We start from the raw sequence: 19751 nt of genomic DNA, 5'->3' as shown, positions 1-19751 counted from the left end.
TGGGGGACTTGCCGTAAATTTCCGTATGCTGAAGTACCTTTATTAATTAACCACAATTATTCTCAGGCCTCAAAATCCGAAACTTCCCCGAAACTTCTATGAAACTAGTAAAGATGTTAAATGACAATAATGCCCCAGTTTATCAATTTATTGGATGAAATATTTTTCTGTTTTTTTTCTAAAATTTATCGAAATAAATTTAAGGCATGAGCTCTTTAACATCTTATCCATTTTTTTGATTTATTTAAAAAATGCATGATCATGAGTTAGAATGTTAATAAAATATTAAATAGTTGACAAGTTAGATGTATTTTGATAAAAAAAAAAAATTTCTCTTATAAACTAGTTTACATCTTAATGTGTGTGGGTAATAAGAGGTAAGCTGCACATGAAAGAATTATTGAGATCACAACGTTATGAATCTTGTAACAAAATTTAAAGGTGCAAAAGTGATGTACATCCGGCAAATTTATAAGCACTAGACAAACAGATATTCCAGATATTTATAGCTTACTTTTTTTAAAATTTTATAATTATTAAAGACTAAGACATCAACTTCAAAAAATTTTAGAACCAAGACAACATTTTTCAGCGAGATTTGCGCAGCAGCCTTGTAATGCCCTTTTGCATTGCGCAGCAGCCTTGCAATGACCTTTTGCATTAATTTATGCCATTATTCTCACTTGAAGTTCGTTGTATTGTGGGGAAATCCATTATACATATTTCTTTCAAGATTTATAGGGCCTAAAATTTCAAAAAGTATGTGAGGAAAGTACTTCTCTCTCCTCTCATGAGGGCCAGAATTTGAAGAATCAAACCGGCCAAGGGCCGGGTCCGAGTAACTGGTAAATTAGCCGGTTCAATCGGCCTAACCGTGTATGTCCCGGCCGGTCCAAAAAGTGTTAAAAAAATACAAAAATGTGAAACAAATCCAAAAAGATATGAGAAGTATATTTAAAGCATGATCGGACAAAACACATCCAAATGAATTAAAAAAGTAGTGAAAAAATGGATTTTTAAAAATCATTTTGTGCCTTTTTGAATTTTTTTTTAAAAGTTGAGAAAATAAAAATCAAGTATTCATGCCAAACACTTTCCAATCTTTGCCAAAAAGATAAAAATATTCAAAAACACATTACAAAAATTTCTTATTTTTAAGATTTTATATATTTTTGAGTTATTTTTTAAAATACCAGGCCAAAGCTTCAGTGCCTTGTTCCGATTTGACCGGCTGGTTCCAAGCTGGACCGGCCGAGTTTGCGAACACGGGTGAGGGCTTTAAATTGAAAGTTATACATATGGTGAAGCTGGATTATTCAAATTTCCGTTAAAGACCAACAATAGCACCAAAGCCACTTGCCTTTTTCCTTTTTCGGACTAAAGCCAAATGTTTTTATTAATTTTGCTTTGAAACATGAATACTAAGATCAAAGTATTAGTATAATATAACTTGAGCACTCTTCCAAATCAACCATAACCAAAATTTCAATCCTAAGCTTGGAGGTCATGGTTGCAAATTTACCAAGATATCAGGGGCACAATCACCAACCCATTATAATTTTCTTTCACACATAAGCCCTGCCTAGATCAGATTTTCCCTTCATAAACCAGGATTAAGAATCCAAAAAGCCTATCCAAGAAAAGGCATGCCTGTGAAAAGGACCATACTGTACCCCTCTTGCACGCCAAAAGGCTTTAACTGGTTCAGCTTTCATATGATGATTTTTATATATTTTTATCTCTCTCTTTGTCTCTCTTGTGGATAGACCTATTTCTCTCTCTCTCTGGCTTAACTGGTTCAGCTTCATTTGATGATTTATATAAATCTTTTTCTCTGTAGGCTATTTATAAAGCTCTCTCTCCTCTGACTAGGCCATTTATGCCCATCTCTCTCTCCTGACCAGCTGTTTATAAAAGCCTCTTGTCAAGCCTTCTCATATAGGCATAAAATCCTCCAATGTCTAAGGCTTGACCTTGCATTTAGGCCTGGAAAGCCTATGGTTTTGCAGAAAGAAGCTGTTTTTTAGGATCTGATTTCCTCCCTAGGCCTGTTGATTCTCCATTTCTTTCATTTGGGGTTTTACTGAACAGCCTCTGATTCATGAGAGTTTTTAATGGAGATTTAAGGTCTCTGTTCTTCTATTTCTTCCTTGAATTCATGCTTGGAACCTTCTCTTCCTGAGAATTTAGTCGGTGTAGTTTTGTCTTGTGTACAGAATCCTATGAAGGCTTTTGTGCGTGAAAGTTTATGATTTGTTGGCCTTGTGATTATTAATTCGAGGTTTCGAATTACTTGAACTATCTTAGATTCCAATCCTTTAGATAATTCATTTCTTTCTTCATTTTTCATTTGAGTTTTGGAAGAGTTACAGAAATTTTTTTGCATTAGCATTTGGGATCTCTGGTTCATAAAACTTTTTATGCTCTGTGTACATCTTATTCCTTTTCAGCCTTCTCCTTCGAGACTTCATTGAATTTCATTAATCTCGATTGCTTTTTAGGCCTTTCGGTTCCGGTTCTTGTAACTTCAAAGTACTCCTTGCATTTTCTTGTCTTTCTGTGTAATCTCAGGCTTTTCCTTGCTCTTAGTCAGCTAAAATATCCTGAAGTTTTAAGATCTCTGAGGTTTCCTTTTCATTCCTTGTTTACTTTCTTTTCTGGTTTTTAATTCTTCGAAAACTCTAATCCATGCAATTCTGAGGCACACATCAAAAAAGTCAGAGAGATGGGCTCTGTTTCAGGTGCTTTACTCAGTTCTCTCGTCTGGTTTCTTATTAAATCTCGCACAAATTACCCATTTCTGCTCTACATACTGATGCTTCCTTTCTACTTTATTCAGAAGATCGAAAAGAATTGCTCTTGAATGTTGCAGAAGAAGAAGAGTTTCCAAAATTCACAAAGATTAGAGTTCGAGATTTATCGTATAAATCGAGAACAGGGGTTCCAATACTTTCAGGAGTTTGTGTTGATATTTCAAAGGGTTTGATCGTGGGGATTATTGGGCCTAGTGGAAGTGGGAAATCAACATTTCTTAGAGCTCTGAATAGGTTATGGGAGCCACCTTCTGGTGCGGTATTTTTGGATGGTGAAGATATACAAGATATCGACGTTTTGAGCTTAAGGCGAAAAGTGGGCATGCTATTTCAGCTCCCTGCTCTCTTTGAAGGTGTATTATCTCTGCAATCTTCTGTTTTTTTCTCCTTTTGCTGATTTGAGCTCTGAATTAACTCTCAGGGTTGGTTTCAGTCTTACCCGATTTGGTTGAATTTCAAATAAATAATTTCAAATTCAATTCCAGAATTGGTTTGAAAATTCAGAAAAAGTGGCTGAGAATTGGCCTGAGTTAGGGTAGATAAGTAGCCCATGTTTTGCAGAATCGTGTCTGAGATTGTCGGGAAACTGTCTGGTTATTCATTTCGGCTGAACACCGTGGCGAGGATTTCGTCTTGAGTTCGACCAATTTATAGCTGAACTATATCTTTAATTGATCAATTTCGGCAAAAAAGCAATAACTTTTCAGTTTCATGATTCAATTGTTTCTTCCTTAACCATGGCCTTGAAAGAAGCATTCCTTCTTTTACTGATCTACATCTAGTTTTGTCTGCAAATCATTCAGGTATCAGGAAACTCTCTCAAACACAACAATTACATCTGCCTTGTCCTTGTAACTCCGGCTATTCCCACTGGACTCACCCACATTTTCTTGAAGATGGTCTCTATCTGGAACTAATTATAAGTATTTCGTGAACAGGTACAGTCGCAGATAACATAAGGTATGGCCCCTCTCTTATGGGCAAGAAACTATCAGATGATCAGGTCTCAAAGCTGCTGAGCCTTGCAGATTTAGATTCATCTTTAGCTGATAAAAATGGTGGCGAGTTATCGGTGGGGCAGGCCCAAAGAGTGGCTCTAGCAAGAACACTAGCTAATGAACCAGAGGTAAATATATATCTTGCATTATTTGTATCTAAATTTAAAGGAGGCCTACTAAGTCCCTACTAAGTCCAGACCTAAAATTTACAGAGTTTGGATAGTAGTCATTGAACAGGTTCTAAAAACTCTACCAAATTCTCCAAAATTTTGGTTCTGGACTCACTCTTTGAATCCATACTTCCATGGTTTGCAATTCTTGAATTCCCCCATGAAATAATTAATGGGTAAGTTTCCAAATTTTGGTTGTGTTATTCCGGGGTTTCGAAAATTTCATGAAAACTCGAAAATGAATAAATCGGGGAGGACTTTAAAACAATTTTAAAAGAAAAAGAATATGATTTTTAATTTAAACCTCAAAAAATTTAAAATATACCTCGTTGTTGCAAATTTATGACGTGCAGTTACCTCATAAAACGTGTTCAACATTGGAGCACGCAGATTTATTTTTTTCAATATAGTTGTCGTAAAAAAACAATAAATATGGTGAAACATTTCAAATTATCAATTTTTTTTTGTAAATGAGGTGTTTATATCAGTTTTGTCATGATCGGACGGGCACTAAACCAATCAGGAGTCAGGTATATTTAAAACCGATATAATTTCTACAAAGTCAAATTTAAAATAAAATAAAAGAGAAATAAAAATAAGAAAAAAAAATTACATTGGCCGAGGCTCTAAACAATCAAATTAGAGCCTGATATTAGTTTTGGTTTGAAAAAAAGTAGCCCTGATATTAGTTTTGGTTCGAAGCTTTTAAAGTATTGTGGTAATAGAAATGCATAGAAGTACCTTGATACTTTAAGAGCTTCAAATCAAAGCTAATATCATGACTATCTTTTTTAAAAAAATCTATATTATCATGGGAGCACGATGTAGATCTATTCTCTCGCTCAAAAACACCTATTTAATTGTGTTTTCGTTTTAAAATTTTGAGAATTATATAAAAATTATGTAGATATTATATCTTAAAAATTTGAGATTTAAAAAATTATAACTAACATGGATTTTTGTCGAGTAAATAAATAGTAGACTCGAAAGAGTAAAAAATCTTTCATGTTGAGTTGAACAATATTACGGTACTGAAATCACTGTAATACTCTATTCTATGTTATTACCGTAAATAAAATACTATAATAAATATTTGTATTATTACGGTAACGGTATTTTAATTGCCGTAGTAGTCGCATTGCATTACGGTGAAAAGACCACCATTGAAAAATGCTGAAAATTGGGAAAAAAAAGATGTGGGCTATGTTTTGTAAAGTTGGAGATTCTTTTACGATTTTTTTAAAATTAAAATATATTAACGAAAATTAAACCATATTAAAGTCAATGCATCAACTCTTTGCTTTTATCCAACGCAACGCATAGACAAATGTGATACTGTGTTGACTTGACCGGTTGATTTGGGCAGGTTATAAATCAATGCCCATTATTTAATGCTGTGTACGGACTCAACAAGTCAAAAGATCACCTACACCACTAATTAGCTAATCAGCCTCCTCTAACATTGATTAAAATATTGTAATTGCAGTATACGGATTTCGTACTTGAATATCATATTTATCAAAACCTGCTAGAACATTCTATACCTTGTTTAAAAGTAAAATGAATTTTGAAAGATGCAAATGCTGGAAACTCCTGTTATGGTTTGAAAATCTATATTTATATTTAATTATAAAATTAAAATTTTACAAAATGTGTGAATAAAGTAGATTTATAAACACAAAAAAATTTTAAAAATTGATGATTTAAATAGTGTATTACAAGATACATTACTTTTAAGATTTGAAATTGTATATATTTTTGAAAATCTATATATCTCAATGTTGAGATAATCAATTGGAGGGTTTTCCAATATCGAAATGATCTTTTTCGCTTGATTTTTTCATCGCGCCCTACTTCTACAAAATATGGTCCGCATGTTATATAAACTTTTTTCGTTATAATATATACTTAATATTATTAATATGCACTTATATAATATATGTCATCTATATAATGAGGTTGTTTAGATGAATAAGTGGTAAGACTAGAAATAATAGAATTTAAAATGAATACATTTGAGAGAACATAGCCGTAGGCCTAATAGGAGATAAAATGAAGGACAATATATTTAGGTGATCCAGTCATGAACTTCGTCGACTTAGAACAATGCTGATTACGAGGCTTGATTTGATTCACGTGGAAGCCTTGTAAAAAGTAACAAAAAGGCCCCGAAGGACATGGATGAAAGTAGTGAGAAAAGAGATAGTGGCTTACAGTTTGATTACAGGTATGACACTTGATAGAGTGAAATGGCATAATAGGATCCATGTAGCTGACCACAAATAGCTGAGAGAAAGCTTGGATGATAATGATGATGATATTAATGTATACGGGTTTGCATCGGGTCTGGTTGACCTCAACACAGACACGACCTAACCCGACAAGATCTAAGCTGGATAAGGACTTAGACCTGACCTAAGTCGGGTCAAGGTCAAACAGACCCAGACTCAACCCTTCGAGTCCAAAATCTAGGTCTGGACCCCAACCAGTCTCCTCAAGTCCACCCGGCCCAATTCCTATAACAAGTGTTTCAATGCCAGGAACATCGTTTTGCATGGCAGTTTTGCCAAATGCAGTAAAGCCGCAACTCTGTAAAAACCGCACCCATATTATCCTTGGTATTGTGGAAAAACCATAATCCTTATGGTTATCACCATCCGTTTAAATGATGAACAATGATCAATTGACATGTTCCCTATCATTCAATGGTCATGAAGCTGAGGACTATGTTTTCTATTGGCCCTTAGGATTATAATATACATTATAACATATACTTCTCTTCATTTGAGGAATTATGCACCACCAGTGTATAGTGTATGATACACGCACCACTCATTCTATTATTGTTGAACTCCAATTCTACTTTTGTTTTTCCCAAGGTGTAAAACATCTATCTTAAAGATGGAGGCAAATAGACAGGTCTTTCGAAAAAATTAAAACCAATAGTTTAAGTAGTTTCTTCACATAAATGTTATTTTTTATTTTTAAAATATTTTTTACATATAAATGATATCTATGTTAAAGATTATATATTCTTATAAAATTAGGTCCAAAATAAATCTCAAATATAGAATTTCAAGAGAGGACTCATTTCTCTATATGAATCATAGGACTCATAGATACCATGTCCATTATCAAATTACCCATAAGAGATACACAATTAAATACTTTACCCATATTTTTCAATTGAATTTCAAAATATACCCATGAAACAATACATGATCTTGGGTTGGAATAATTACAAATAGTCATAATGTTAAATAGCTCATCTCACATGGGTAGTTTGATAAATTTCCCTGTGTATGTGTGTGTGCATGCACATGGAAATTTAAATATTTCATTCAATAAGACTATCTATATACAAGAACAAAAGAGACATACACAATTCTACGAACTATTGAGGGATTAAATTTATGAGCTGCACTATGAAGTTGTCGGAGAGAGTAGTTAAGCAACGACTAAAGCATGAAACGAGTGTATTAGAAGGTCAACTACTGAAGCTATTTTTCTGCTCATACAACTAATTTAGAAGTTTAGAGCGAAGAGAAGAGACCTGCACATAGTATTTATTGATTTATAAAGAGCATATGATAGAGTATCTAGAGATTTAATTTGGTGGGTGTTGAAAAAGAAAGGGGTTAATAAATGCTATATTGACATAGTAAGAGAAATGTACGAGGAAGTATTAACTAGTGTGTGAGCAACTAGTAGAGAGACAAGTGAGTTCTCAGTGACAATGTGCTTATATCAAAAGTCAATATTGAGCCCCTATCTCTTTGTTTTGGTAATGGACGAGTTAACCAAGCACCTACAAGATGAAGTGTTGTGGTGTATGTTATTTACGGATGGCATAGTTTTGATCGACGAGGCTAAATGCAATGTCAACGCAAAGTTAAAACATTGGAGAGATGCTCTAGACCCTAAAGGTTTTAAAATTACCCAAACTTAGACAAAATATATGGAATGCAAGTTTAGTAATAATAGGATTAGAAATGAAGAAATAATTAGATTGATAGTCAAGAAATACCGAAAAGAGATTGTTTCTGATATCTAGGGTTGATAGTCGAGAAGAATGGAGAGATTGAGGAAGATGTCGTGCATAGAATTAGAGCTAGATGGAGAAAGTGGAAATGTGCATCCAGAGTGTATGTGATCGATGCATACCATTGATATTGAAGGGAAAGTTCTGTAGGACGGTTGTAAGACCAGCCATGCTTTATGGGACGGAATGTTTGGCAGAGAAACAACATATCCATAGGATAAGCGTAGCTGAGATGAGGGTGTAGAATGAATACATATGAGAGAACTTAGATGTAGCTTCAATAGGCGATAAGACGAGGGAAAATAGATTTAGATAGGTTGATATATGTAGCATAGACCTAATGCAACACCGGTTAGGAGGTGTGATTTGGTTCAAGTAAAAGACTTTAAAATGACAATGGGAAGGCCCAAAAAGACATGGATAGAAGCAGTAAGAAAATGTATGGTGACTTTTGGTTTTACTGAGGATATAGCCTTTGATAAAGAAGAATGGGAGAATGAGATTCATGTAGCTGACCTTAAATAATTGGGATAAGGATTGGATGATGATAATGATGATCTATTTTCTAACCCCCAAGAGAGAAAATTTCATTAGCAAGCATTTAGAAAGACTGAACCGTGTCAGCAAATCCCTGTGGGGACATTTTAAGATCTCATTTTTCAATCAGAATTAAAAAATAGTCCGTTGTGTTTTATATTTAACACTCGAATCCTTATTTTTGAGGGTCCATACTGTATTTTAATTTTATTTTGTATGCATAAGATTAAGATCAAATTTTTGGTGTCTAAACTTCTCACCATATATTCTTAAAAATATTTCAAAATTCAATAAAAAAAATGGTTGATAAGTTTTAAGGGTATTTTGGTTATTTTATTTTTTTCAAATTATTATGTTTTGTACTTTGTACAATTGCGTGATGGTGAGAGGCATGGACCCCACGAATTTGAGGTTAACATGATGTATTAAAAAAAATAGAATAAAGTACAACCTCTTTAACATAAAAGATCTGAACACTCTACCCTTGCAGCTTACTTCTAATTAATTCTTGTCCATGGTCAATGGCAAAGGGAAAAATATTGCATAAAGCATAAATCATCACATGAAGATACTATCATAATCTTAGGCCTAATTGAGCATTAAGAGTATCATTGATCCATTAGGGCTAAAATTTCAGGAGTGGGAAAAAATATGCAGAGTATTGAACACTTTGAACCTTCTGTTTTACAGGTTTTGCTCTTGGATGAGCCAACAAGTGCTCTTGACCCAATATCAACTCAAAACATAGAGGATGCCATTGTGAAGCTCAAGAAGTCTCAGGGCCTGACCACTGTTATGGTTTCTCACAGTGTCAAGCAAATACAACGAATTGCGGACCTGGTTTGCCTCCTAGTGAATGGTGAGATTGTCGAGGTTTTGAAACCTGAAGATCTTTCAGATGCGAAGCATCCAATGGCACGAAAATTCCTCGAGATTAGCTCTTGATAAATCAAAAGAAATGGGTAATTGAAAGGATGGTCACGAGTGCATTGTTGGTTTTATACCAAGTATGAACTTTTCACTGAAAAGTTTGATAGTGTAGGGAGCAAAGTTGTTTTTGTGAATCAGACTAGCTAGTTTCTCCAATTAGTGGGCTCAAATTCTTGGAGATTTTGAAGTGTTGAATTCCATAAATGGGAGTTTCTTGGCAGAGTACAAGGTGTGATGATTTAAATCAGGGCCATGAATTGGTCCTTTTGTGAAACAAAAGCAATCAATAAGCCAGAAAGTGTTTGTGTTATTTTTACTTGAAAGAAACCTTTTGTGACCATACACAACTTAAATTCAAATGTGGAAGTCTTTTTTTTTTTTTTTTTGGAATAAATCAGTGGGGATGATGAGCCCTTACCCGTTTTATTGCCAAACAATGGAAGGTCCTTGAAGGTAGGCAGGAAAATTCAACTTTGCACTATTACATGTTAAAATAGTTGGGTCTGGGTCGGGACTCAACTTGCCAGGGTTCGGGGCCAACCTAGATCAGACCCCAATCATGCACATATCAGGGTGACGCGACCTGGATAGGTTTGGGATGCACTCGAACTTGGGCTTGACCCAGTGGGTCTAATTTTGAAGTCCAGACCAAAACCCCATGTCAGGTCGACCTAACACCCCTGTATTAATTTCCAAAGATACAACTTTAACAAATTCGTTTTGGGTGATATGGAGAGGCATTGCCAGTGCGAGCTTGTCTTAGGTACTATCTATAATTCACACCGGATTTAAATGCTTTACTCTTAGATTCCTTAATCAAAATTTGGGCCTGTACAATCAGCTTTAAGACTGGATGATATCATTCATAGCTTCTAAAAAGAGAAAATTTTCTTTTAAATGTACATAATTTACTAGTCCTCGGATAATCTAAAAATGCCGAAAAGGGTTGTATACTATAGGGCTATTTACCTTTGATACAAGCTGCTTATGTTCAGTTGTAGTTATCAGATGTGAAATCACTTTAGTTATCAGATGTGAAAATCAAGCTCCTAGAATTGTGTAAAATGGTTTGATCAGTGGTTTAAAAAACAGATCGGTGACCCTAATCGGGCATCCCAAAAATCGATCTGGATTTGTGAATCAGCGATCCAGATCGGGAATCGGGCCAAATCGCTCAGATTAAGCTTTTAAAAAATTCAAAAAAATTATTAAAATTCATTATAAATGTTTTTTAGGAATCCAATAAGAAATGAGGGTCCTACATTATTAACTTTCATTGTTTTCATCAATTTATTAATATTGAGATGTTATTTCCCTGTATGAACTTATATTGACTATTAAATTTACTGCACACAAAAGAAATCATAGAATTATCATGGATTAAGTATATAATCATATATGGACTACAATAAAGAGTTGACTAAATCAATGAAAACTTGGCCACTAAAATCTCGAACTGACGGAAAACCCTAATCCACTAAAAAGACCCAAATTATTACAACCTAACTAACTATAATATTATATACCAACAACATTTTATAATTATTTTATTATATAAATAATAACAAATCCAAAATATTTTATAATATCATCTAATTTAAAATGTATTATTGACAACTGTAAGAAAAATAGTACACTACATGATTTATAATACAAAAATTAATAAATAAAATAAAAGATTTGGTTATCAATGTAGAAATTATTAGAATGCGTACCAATTTTCTTTAATTTTTTAGGTTTCTAGAATAAATTAGTGGAAGAGATTGTTAGTAGAAAGAGAGAGATTTCAAATGGCCTCCTTATATGAATCCTATCTTTAAATTAATATTACTAAATTTATGTTAAAGACCATCATGTTATAAAAATAAAAAATATAATTAGACCATTTATTCTTAGATTGTATTAAGAAATACCTTTTTATTTTTTTGACAAGAAATACTTATTGTGTTATCTTTTTTTTTTTTTAACAAGAAAAATATGATACTTGTTGATTATCTTCATTTTTTTTTTTGACAAAAGAAGAAGATATTGTACTACATTTTTTTTTGCTTGTTGTATTACTTTTTATTTTTTATTACAAAAAAAATAAAAAAATGATGTTGTCAAAGTACATTTTATTTTTTTATGCCTTTTGTTTTATTTTTTTTGCAAGATTATTACCTTGTATTTTTTTTACAAGAAAAATAAAAAAATATTGTATTATCTTTTTTATCTTTATCTTGAAAAACCTTTTATTTTATATTTTTTTATTTTTTTACAACAATATTTTCTGCCTTTGTTTATTTTTTTGACAACAAATTGTATTTTTTTACAAGAAAAATAAAAAAATATTGTATTATTTTTTTTATCTTTATCTTGAAAAACCTTTTATTTTATATTTTTTCTATTTTTTTATAGCAATATTTTCTGTCTTTATTTAATTTTTTGACAACAAAATTTTTTTTGTTGTGCACTAAGGGGTTCGAATTTAAAAATTTTTTTGTTGTAAGCTAAGGCTAAGGGGTTCAAACTCAAAAAAAAATTTGTTGTGCGCTAAGGGGTTTGTTAAAAAAAATTTTGTTGTAAGCTAAGGCTAAGGGGTTCAAACTCAAAAAAAAATTTGTTGTGCACTAAGGGGTTTGTTAAAAAAAAAATTTCAAACTCAAAAAAAATTTTTTGTTGTAAGCCAAGGCTAAGGGGTTCAAACTCAAAAAAAAATTTGTTGTGCGGTAAGGGGTTTGTTAAAAAAATTTTTGTTGTAAGCTAAGGCTAAGGGGTTCAAACTCAAAAAAAAATTTTGTTGTAAGCTAAGGCTAAGGGGTTCAAACTCAAAAAAAAAATTGTTGTGCGCTAAGGGGTTTGTTAAAAAAAATTTTGTTGTAAGCTAAGGCTAAGGGGTTCAAACTCAAAAAAAAATTTGTTGTGCGCTAAGGGGTTCGAACCCTAGACATCCACCGCAAAATCCAGGTTGTCAACCAACATGACCACATCGCCTCATGTGATTTTATTTGATTCTATAATAATATATATTCAACATCTTGCTTTAATGATTTATTGTGGGCATTATCCCACATCGAAGGATGAGTGTTGCTTGGTTCCCTATAGAGTCCTTTGTAATAGATGTTCCATTGCGCGTGTAGAAAAGCGAGGGGGAAGACATGTGAGGTAAGTTACCAAGTGGCCACGTGTTATTCTCGTGAGGCGAGCACGGGTAAAAAAAATATTTTTTCTATGAGACTCGCGATTCACTATTGGGAATCGCCCGGTTCTCTCTGGACACGGGCGATTCCCGGTTTTTTCTTGAAACCGGTTCGGTAGCAGATGATTCCCGAGTCGAACCAGGTGAGTCTGGCTCGACTCAACGAGTTTTCAAACACTAGGTTTGATTAAGTTGTTTTTTGACTTTGGGCGCATTCAATAACACTCCCTCAATTATCGAATTTCAATTCTACCTGCTAGAGGTGATTGTGGCCTATAACAAAGGTAAATGGTTTTTGTATACTTTTCCTACATGAATATGTTGATTTCTTAAGTTGATTCATCATGAATGTATGTAATGATCTCTTCTTTTCAACTCTCCATTATTTAAGCAGATTGAACTACCTAAAGGGGAAAAAGTTTTGTAATCCCATGGATATCAATGATTGTGTACTTCACATAAAAAATAAGGTATAGAGCTCTAAATCACCTCAAAATTTATCTCCTCCAAATATGATCTGATTCAAGTGCAGAGATGCTTTGGATGTGTAAATCAACAGTACAGATTAAAAGATTACATGTCTACGTGGGGAGGACATGCTCATATCTCACTCGCGTAAAACCATAACTAGGAGTATTTTTGGGACCCTAAATTTTGATGATGCGACTTCTTCAACCTAAAGATCAGCCTCATTAAAATAGAAAAAAAAAAATCATAAGCACTCTATGCGTGCTTGAAAAGATAATATCCCAAGATTAAACCAAAACCTCCAATTTTTTAGTGGTCTTATTTACGTGTTAACAAACTCAAATTCCTTTTTTTTTTTTTTTTTTCTTTTTGAAAATTTGGTAATATTCTGAAGTGGATCCAAAATTTTGTATTGAAAAATTTATTTATGCAGCTCTGTTGCCATAGGGAGTAAGTGTATTTTATATGCTCGTATAGCATTATACTCACTTTATACTGAAATTGATCTATCCACATTAACCTACATTTATTGGTTGCAATGCTATCTCCAGTTTTAGGTTGAACTCTTCGTTCACAATAAATAAAGCTTCACTGGGTTCCTCCTTTGACCTTTTCTTTATCAGACATGTGAGTTCATGGGTTCAAGGTTCAATCTCTTAGCTTGGTGGTTAAGAGTTTTCAGTACCTTGACACATTTGTCGAGGTACAAATTGATCTTTATAAGGCTGACCTCCCTTGCATTGAATTTTTCAATATCAAAATGTATAGTTCTCACATTGAAAAATCTATGAATCGATCATTTCAAACTTGAAATCTAATGAAGGTTTTAAACACTAAAATGGTCTATCTTGTAACAAATTCTTTAGGACCAATCATTTCAAGTGTTTATAAGTCTATTACGTTTATATCATTTTTGAAGCTTCAAATTCCATAATCAGTATAAAAATATATTTTGCATGCCATCACCAAAGTTTTTGACGTCAAAAAATGTTAGACTTTTGAGGGTTTCTGGTGTCAAAATTATTTTTTCCAGTAAGCCTAGGAGGAACGAGTTTACTATGAATCACACCCCACCCAACACACAACAGAGGACTCCTCTACTAACATCTCCTAGTTAATATTTACTGCTCAAATACCTCAATTTTCTATGTTCATAAATTTGGGTTGTTTTTCCTCATTGTTAGCTGAAATTTCCTCTTCATATGTTCCAACTCCCATTTTCCCTTTTCTCGCTCTCTCTCCCTCTCTTGCTAGTTCCCATTTTGCCTTCTCTTAGGTACAAACGTTGCATTCTACAGGGATGGCTCACTTCCAAATGCATGGCTCTACCTAATTATTCTTCCTGGGAATGAGACTGCGTTGGATCGGGCAGATCCGGATTCAGATATAAAAAATATACATGAAATCCAAATTTGGATTGTATTCATGGGATTCGTATCAGGATCCGGACCCAATGGGATCAAGAATATTTAGATCTGGATTTGGGCCCAATCCGATCCAAAATAATTATTTTATAAAATAATATATAACAAAAAATATTATATAACAAAAAATACTATATAACACATGTATGTATAAAATAACATATAATATTTTAAAAATTACGTCGGATCCGGATCAGGTCCACCTGTACCCCGATCCGATCTGAATTACAACTTGGATCCCAATTTTGGATCTAGATCTGACACATCGGATCCAAATCTTAGACCCATACCCAGATCCAAATAGGATATGGAATTCAGATTTCGGATCCAAACCTCGTAAATTCTCAGCCCTAATTCCTTCTAATCATCAGTTGTTCATAGGCTTACCATGAACCAAAGTTATCCCTCAACTATACATACTTGCCCCTTAACTATAACTAACTATTCTGCCATGAAGGTGAAAATCAATCCAATATAAAATTTCTCAAAATCTACTACCATCTAGTGTCTTTCATCCTTTTGTGGTCGTTCTTATATTATTCACAAAGAAAGGGTGTAGAAGGAATATTGTAGAAGACATATTAAGTATACTAAGCTTGCTCACTCAACAAAGTTAAATAATTTGCTTCTCAAATGTACTGAGAGGGTATATAATACTCAATGATAGAGCATTTCAAAATAGGTGCGGTTTGTATAGAGCCCAGGCTCTCTAACAATCAAATTAGAGCCTACCTTCAAGTAGTGTCGAGAAATGTGGTTTTAATATTGGAAATATTTTTTATAACCTTAAAATATATTTTCATATTTATTTATAAAGTTTAAAGCTTTAAAAATAGTGTAGATCGAGAGACCTATGAAAACTTAAAAATCTTTAAAGTTGATGGTTGTTACAAAATACACAATTTCTAAAACTTGAAATTCCCTTTTTTTTCATATCCATACATCTCATGATGATCGATTTAAGGATATTTGAACATCAAAACAACCTCTTCTAGTGAAATTTTAGAGATAGGCTCAAATTTGATTGTTCGGCTCTATATAAACTTTTCCCTTTCAAAATAAGGGAAAGTAGATTTCACTAAACAATAAATCAATCACTTGCCTAGGAAATCACTGTTCTATTGCATTGAAGAGTTTCTAGCAAATTCTTTGGTTGCTGTTTTCCATTGCATGGACAAAACAAAAATCATAAAGAGTCATCTTCTCGCGTCTTAAATGTAATCTGCCCACATCTGACACTTAGATGAGTATCATGCTCAAATACCTGTGTCTGTGTCTGTGTCTAGGTATCATAAAAAACAATTAAAACATGTCCACTTTGGTATATTTTCTTTACCCTATAACCCTCACAAACCTTAGCCTGGTCTTGAAATCTAGGTTCCGTGTTTGGGAAATACCAAGCATGGGCCTGGGCCGGGGCCGGATGTCAAACTCGGTCCAGGCTTCACTATGCCAATTTTTGTTTTCTTTTTTATGAATTTAAAAATAAAAGAATGGATGAAATTTATATAAGGTTTTTGTTTTCTTTTTTATGAATTTAAAAATAAAATAATGGGTGAAATTTATATATGGTACCCTCCTTATACAATCAAATAACTGCACTTTTCAATGCCGAGAACTCTTGCAATGACTTGACAAATCCATTTCTGCTATTAATTATAAAATTTAAAACTCCAAAAAACGGTGTTGGATCAAATAGATCTATAAACACTTTGAAAATAGATGGTCTAGACAATGGTGACAAGATGCTCTATTTGTAAGACTTGAAATCATTTTTCATTTCCATACATGTTGAAGTCAATGTGATAAGCTGTGGGATTTTTTCAGCATCATAACAACTATTTCGAATGGCTTCTTAAAGTGTGCCTCACATCTGTGATAACTTCTATGAATTAGTATCTACTATCCCAACCTCGCCTAACTCAGCCTAGCCCTTTCCTAACCCAAGAGTAGGGCTGGGATAGGATCAAGGTCCGATTGGTCCGTATGGCCCAAGCCAGCTCTCTAAGGTCTCAAGTTGGGCTCGGGCCAGCCCTGGCCCTTCCCCTTAGAAGGTGATAAATAAGGGTGGCAATGACCTGACCAGACTCGGAGCCCGATGGGTAGACCCGACCTCGGGTCCAAGTATGGGTCCAAAATTTGGACCCGAATATTATTCAGGTTCGAATCCAGCTGTATCTGACCTGAATAATTTGGGTATATGTGGGTATTCATAAATGTTGTCAATACGTTTGTTTCTTAGTTTCCGTTATTACGTAAAACAATAAGGAATGTGGGTATTTATAAATGTTGTGCAATCCTGTAAATATTACCAATAGTTTGGGTATATGATGGTAAAAAACAAAGCAATAATACCAATATAAATAAATATATAAAAAAGCTCATAGCCATAGGGTGGTGATGGACTTGACCGGACCCGGACCCGACCCATTGCCACCCCTAGGACCGATAAAGAAGTGAGGGCCTGTGGGGTGTAGCAAGTCTTGTCAAATCCGGACCGTCCAAGCTGGCATATCATGATTCTAGGATCCTCTTATTTTGATAATTATGTTTCGACTTTCTAGTGTCTTCGTATTCGTTAACGAAATTTGGCCCCTCAACCTGTCCTTGTTCCCTTTCTCATGAACATGAACAATGAACAATGAAATGAGAGGTGACACTCAAAATTAGATATGGGACATCACTCCAAAACCCCATGTCTCCTACATCACCAAAAACTTAGGGAGCCCATCAATCTTTGCTTATTCAACCATCTCTCTCTCTCTACACTTGGGGAAGGGAAAATACATGCAAAGTTTCATTCAACATGCATAATTGGATTATGGATTAGTGAGAAATCAGTTAAAAGGCTCCTCTCTTTTCTTTGACAAACAGTTATAAGGCTCCTCTCTCTCTCTCTCTCTCTCTCTCTCTCTCTGTTTGAAAGATGAAAAAAGACCAAGTTGATTGAGCACAAATTGAAGACACCCATTTTTTATTGTTCTAGAGAGAGAGAGAGGCGGTGATGAGGGAGAGAGAGAGTAGTGGTAATAAACACAAATGAGAGGAATTGCAGAAGGTGAATACGATATGTGGTTGCATGGAGGGAGAGAGAGAGAGATTTTATGTTGACATGAACCTAGGAGATCCATACTCCATGATGCTGGGACATACTCCATGATACTGGGAAGAAAACAATCTTGGCTTTTCATAGGGAACAGTTTAGTCCATCAAAAAAAGGAAAAAAAGGATAAAAAGCCAAATGAGAAAAGGCCACAGAGTCGTCATTCCATGGAGAAAGAAGGAAAAAAGCCAAATGAGTAAGGGCTTCAAACTCGATCCACTTCCAAATACTAAGTATTAGCCTCTACAAAACATTCTACTTTTTCAAATCCTAGAAAAAACCATTGGATTTTTCAAAAATGTGAAAAAGTCATGCACCACAATTGGAGTTCAAAAAGTGAAGCCTCCCCAAAATTGGAAAAGTTTTTAAAAAATAAAGCTAGAGATAAAAAATATAGAATAAGACCATTTATTTTTTATACAAGAAATTCATTATTTTTTGGTGACCATTGGATTTAAGTCAGATGGTTGGAATGTGTCGTTGATCAAATATAAAGTTCATAAAAAAAATTCTCGATCTTTACAACAAATCATAAGTTTTTGAATTTGAGATCTGACAGTTTAAAGTGATTGTGACTTTTTTGGATCAAAGGAAATGGTTTTATAGTGCACACTTCGCATCACTCCAAAGATAAACATGCCCTCATTTGTTTTCCTACAAGGGTGTACTATATTGCATGTTTGATTTCAAACAATATGCTAGCAGCTCCTCGACCTTCGAACATTAGTGAGGGGCGGTTGAGGATTTTAGTTGTGGAAAGACGCTCCTCAACTATTCACTGTTGACAAAGGAATGGTTGAGGACCAGCAAGCACACATTGTCGCAGAGTTCACATCACCACAGTTTACTAGCAATGGCAGAGGCGTGACACTTTTTTATCATCTATTGTTTAGCCCATGCACCCCTATTTTTAAGGGAAAGTATCGTTCCAGGGTGCTATTCCTCCAACCAAAGTCTGTCGAAAAATTCGATTTACTTCAAGGAGATGAATAATGCATCTCAATTGTTGGTTGTTGACATTCGATTTACTCCAAGAAACTGTAGCAAACCCAAGTCATAGCATAATGTACAATACTTTTTCATTTCTATTACACTCCAGCAGGGAGAGAAACAAGATTACTCTCTCAGGGGGTGGTTCAATGAAAGAATCCATAGGTCTTCAAAAGAGCAATAGTTTGTGGAAATAATTTCATTTAGTTAAACATGATATAAGAGCCTCACCTACACTAGAAATTGATCATCATCGTCAAAGCATTTTTTCAATTAACTAGGGGTTATAGTCATACTCTTAGTGAAGCCATAAGTCCCTTTTTTTCACTACTTCCAACCATGTCTTTTTGGGCTTACCCAAACTTCCACTTGAATTAGCTCACACCTCCTAACAGGTGCACCTCCTAATTTCATTTAATTAAATATGATATGAGAGCCTCACCTACATTGAAAATTGATAAATTTATCAAAATACACCTAAGAATGTATTATTTAACATGTTACCCAATTTTCCGATTTAACTTTGTAAATGCATCACAATACACATACATGATCGTGAAATGCATTAGTTGAAAATGGGTAAAATGTTAAATAGTTGATTAGTTAGTTGCATATTGATAAATTTCCTCTGGAAATTTTAATCTAGCAATGAAGGGAGATTATTGAGAAGTTAAATTCGGGTAGTTTTTAAAGTTGGTATTCTTCATATTTCATGATCTCCTTTTTGTTGATCGGTAAGGTTGTAACTCTAAAAAAATAGGGCTATTGTACACACAGTGGAGGTTTTGTAATACGATTTATAGGGCTTCTGTAATACATCTTCCATGAGGGCTTGAGGCCCAAAATTATAGAAAATATACATATATTCTCACATTGGACACATTTGGAGGGACCCCTTGCAATGGCAATGAATATATTGTACGTGTGTAGCAATTTTAGCCATTTTTGTAGGTTATTTGATCATTGTAATAGAATTTTTTAGCTTCTTTTGATTTTATTTGATCAGCATTTCGAGTGTTGTAGCAAATTTAGCAATTTTTGTAGGTTATTTGATCATTGTACTAGCATTTTTTAGCTTCTTTTGTTTTTATTTGATCA

At 33.9% G+C, this 19751-nt stretch overlaps 1 protein-coding gene across 1 annotated transcript; it reads left to right on the top strand.

The window, feature by feature from the left end:
- Positions 1-1785: 1785 nt before the first annotated feature.
- Positions 1786-9817, top strand: ABCI17 (non-intrinsic ABC protein 3). Its single transcript, XM_006845648.4, has 4 exons — positions 1786-2741; positions 2840-3166; positions 3752-3939; positions 9251-9817. Exons 1-4 carry the CDS (start codon positions 2726-2728, stop codon positions 9503-9505), a joined length of 786 nt encoding a protein of 261 aa, XP_006845711.1. The 5' UTR covers positions 1786-2725; the 3' UTR covers positions 9506-9817.
- The last annotated feature ends 9934 nt before the right edge of the window (positions 9818-19751 follow it).

Source organism: Amborella trichopoda, chromosome 12, assembly GCF_054954075.1.
Source record: "Amborella trichopoda isolate Santa Cruz 75 chromosome 12, AtrichopodaSantaCruz75HAP2 v2.0, whole genome shotgun sequence".
In the NCBI taxonomy this organism is placed as follows: Eukaryota; Viridiplantae; Streptophyta; class Magnoliopsida; order Amborellales; family Amborellaceae; genus Amborella; species Amborella trichopoda.
The sequence above is the reverse complement of the archived record's forward strand: the minus strand, read 5'-3'. Positions and strand labels throughout refer to the sequence as shown.

Bases quoted from the DNA above. Each gene is read 5' to 3' on its own strand.
- ABCI17 (XM_006845648.4), top strand. The intron at 3,167-3,751 runs GTGTATTATCTC...TTTCGTGAACAG, and splicing joins GCTCCCTGCTCTCTTTGAAG to GTACAGTCGCAGATAACATA. The intron at 3,940-9,250 runs GTAAATATATAT...TCTGTTTTACAG, and splicing joins CACTAGCTAATGAACCAGAG to GTTTTGCTCTTGGATGAGCC.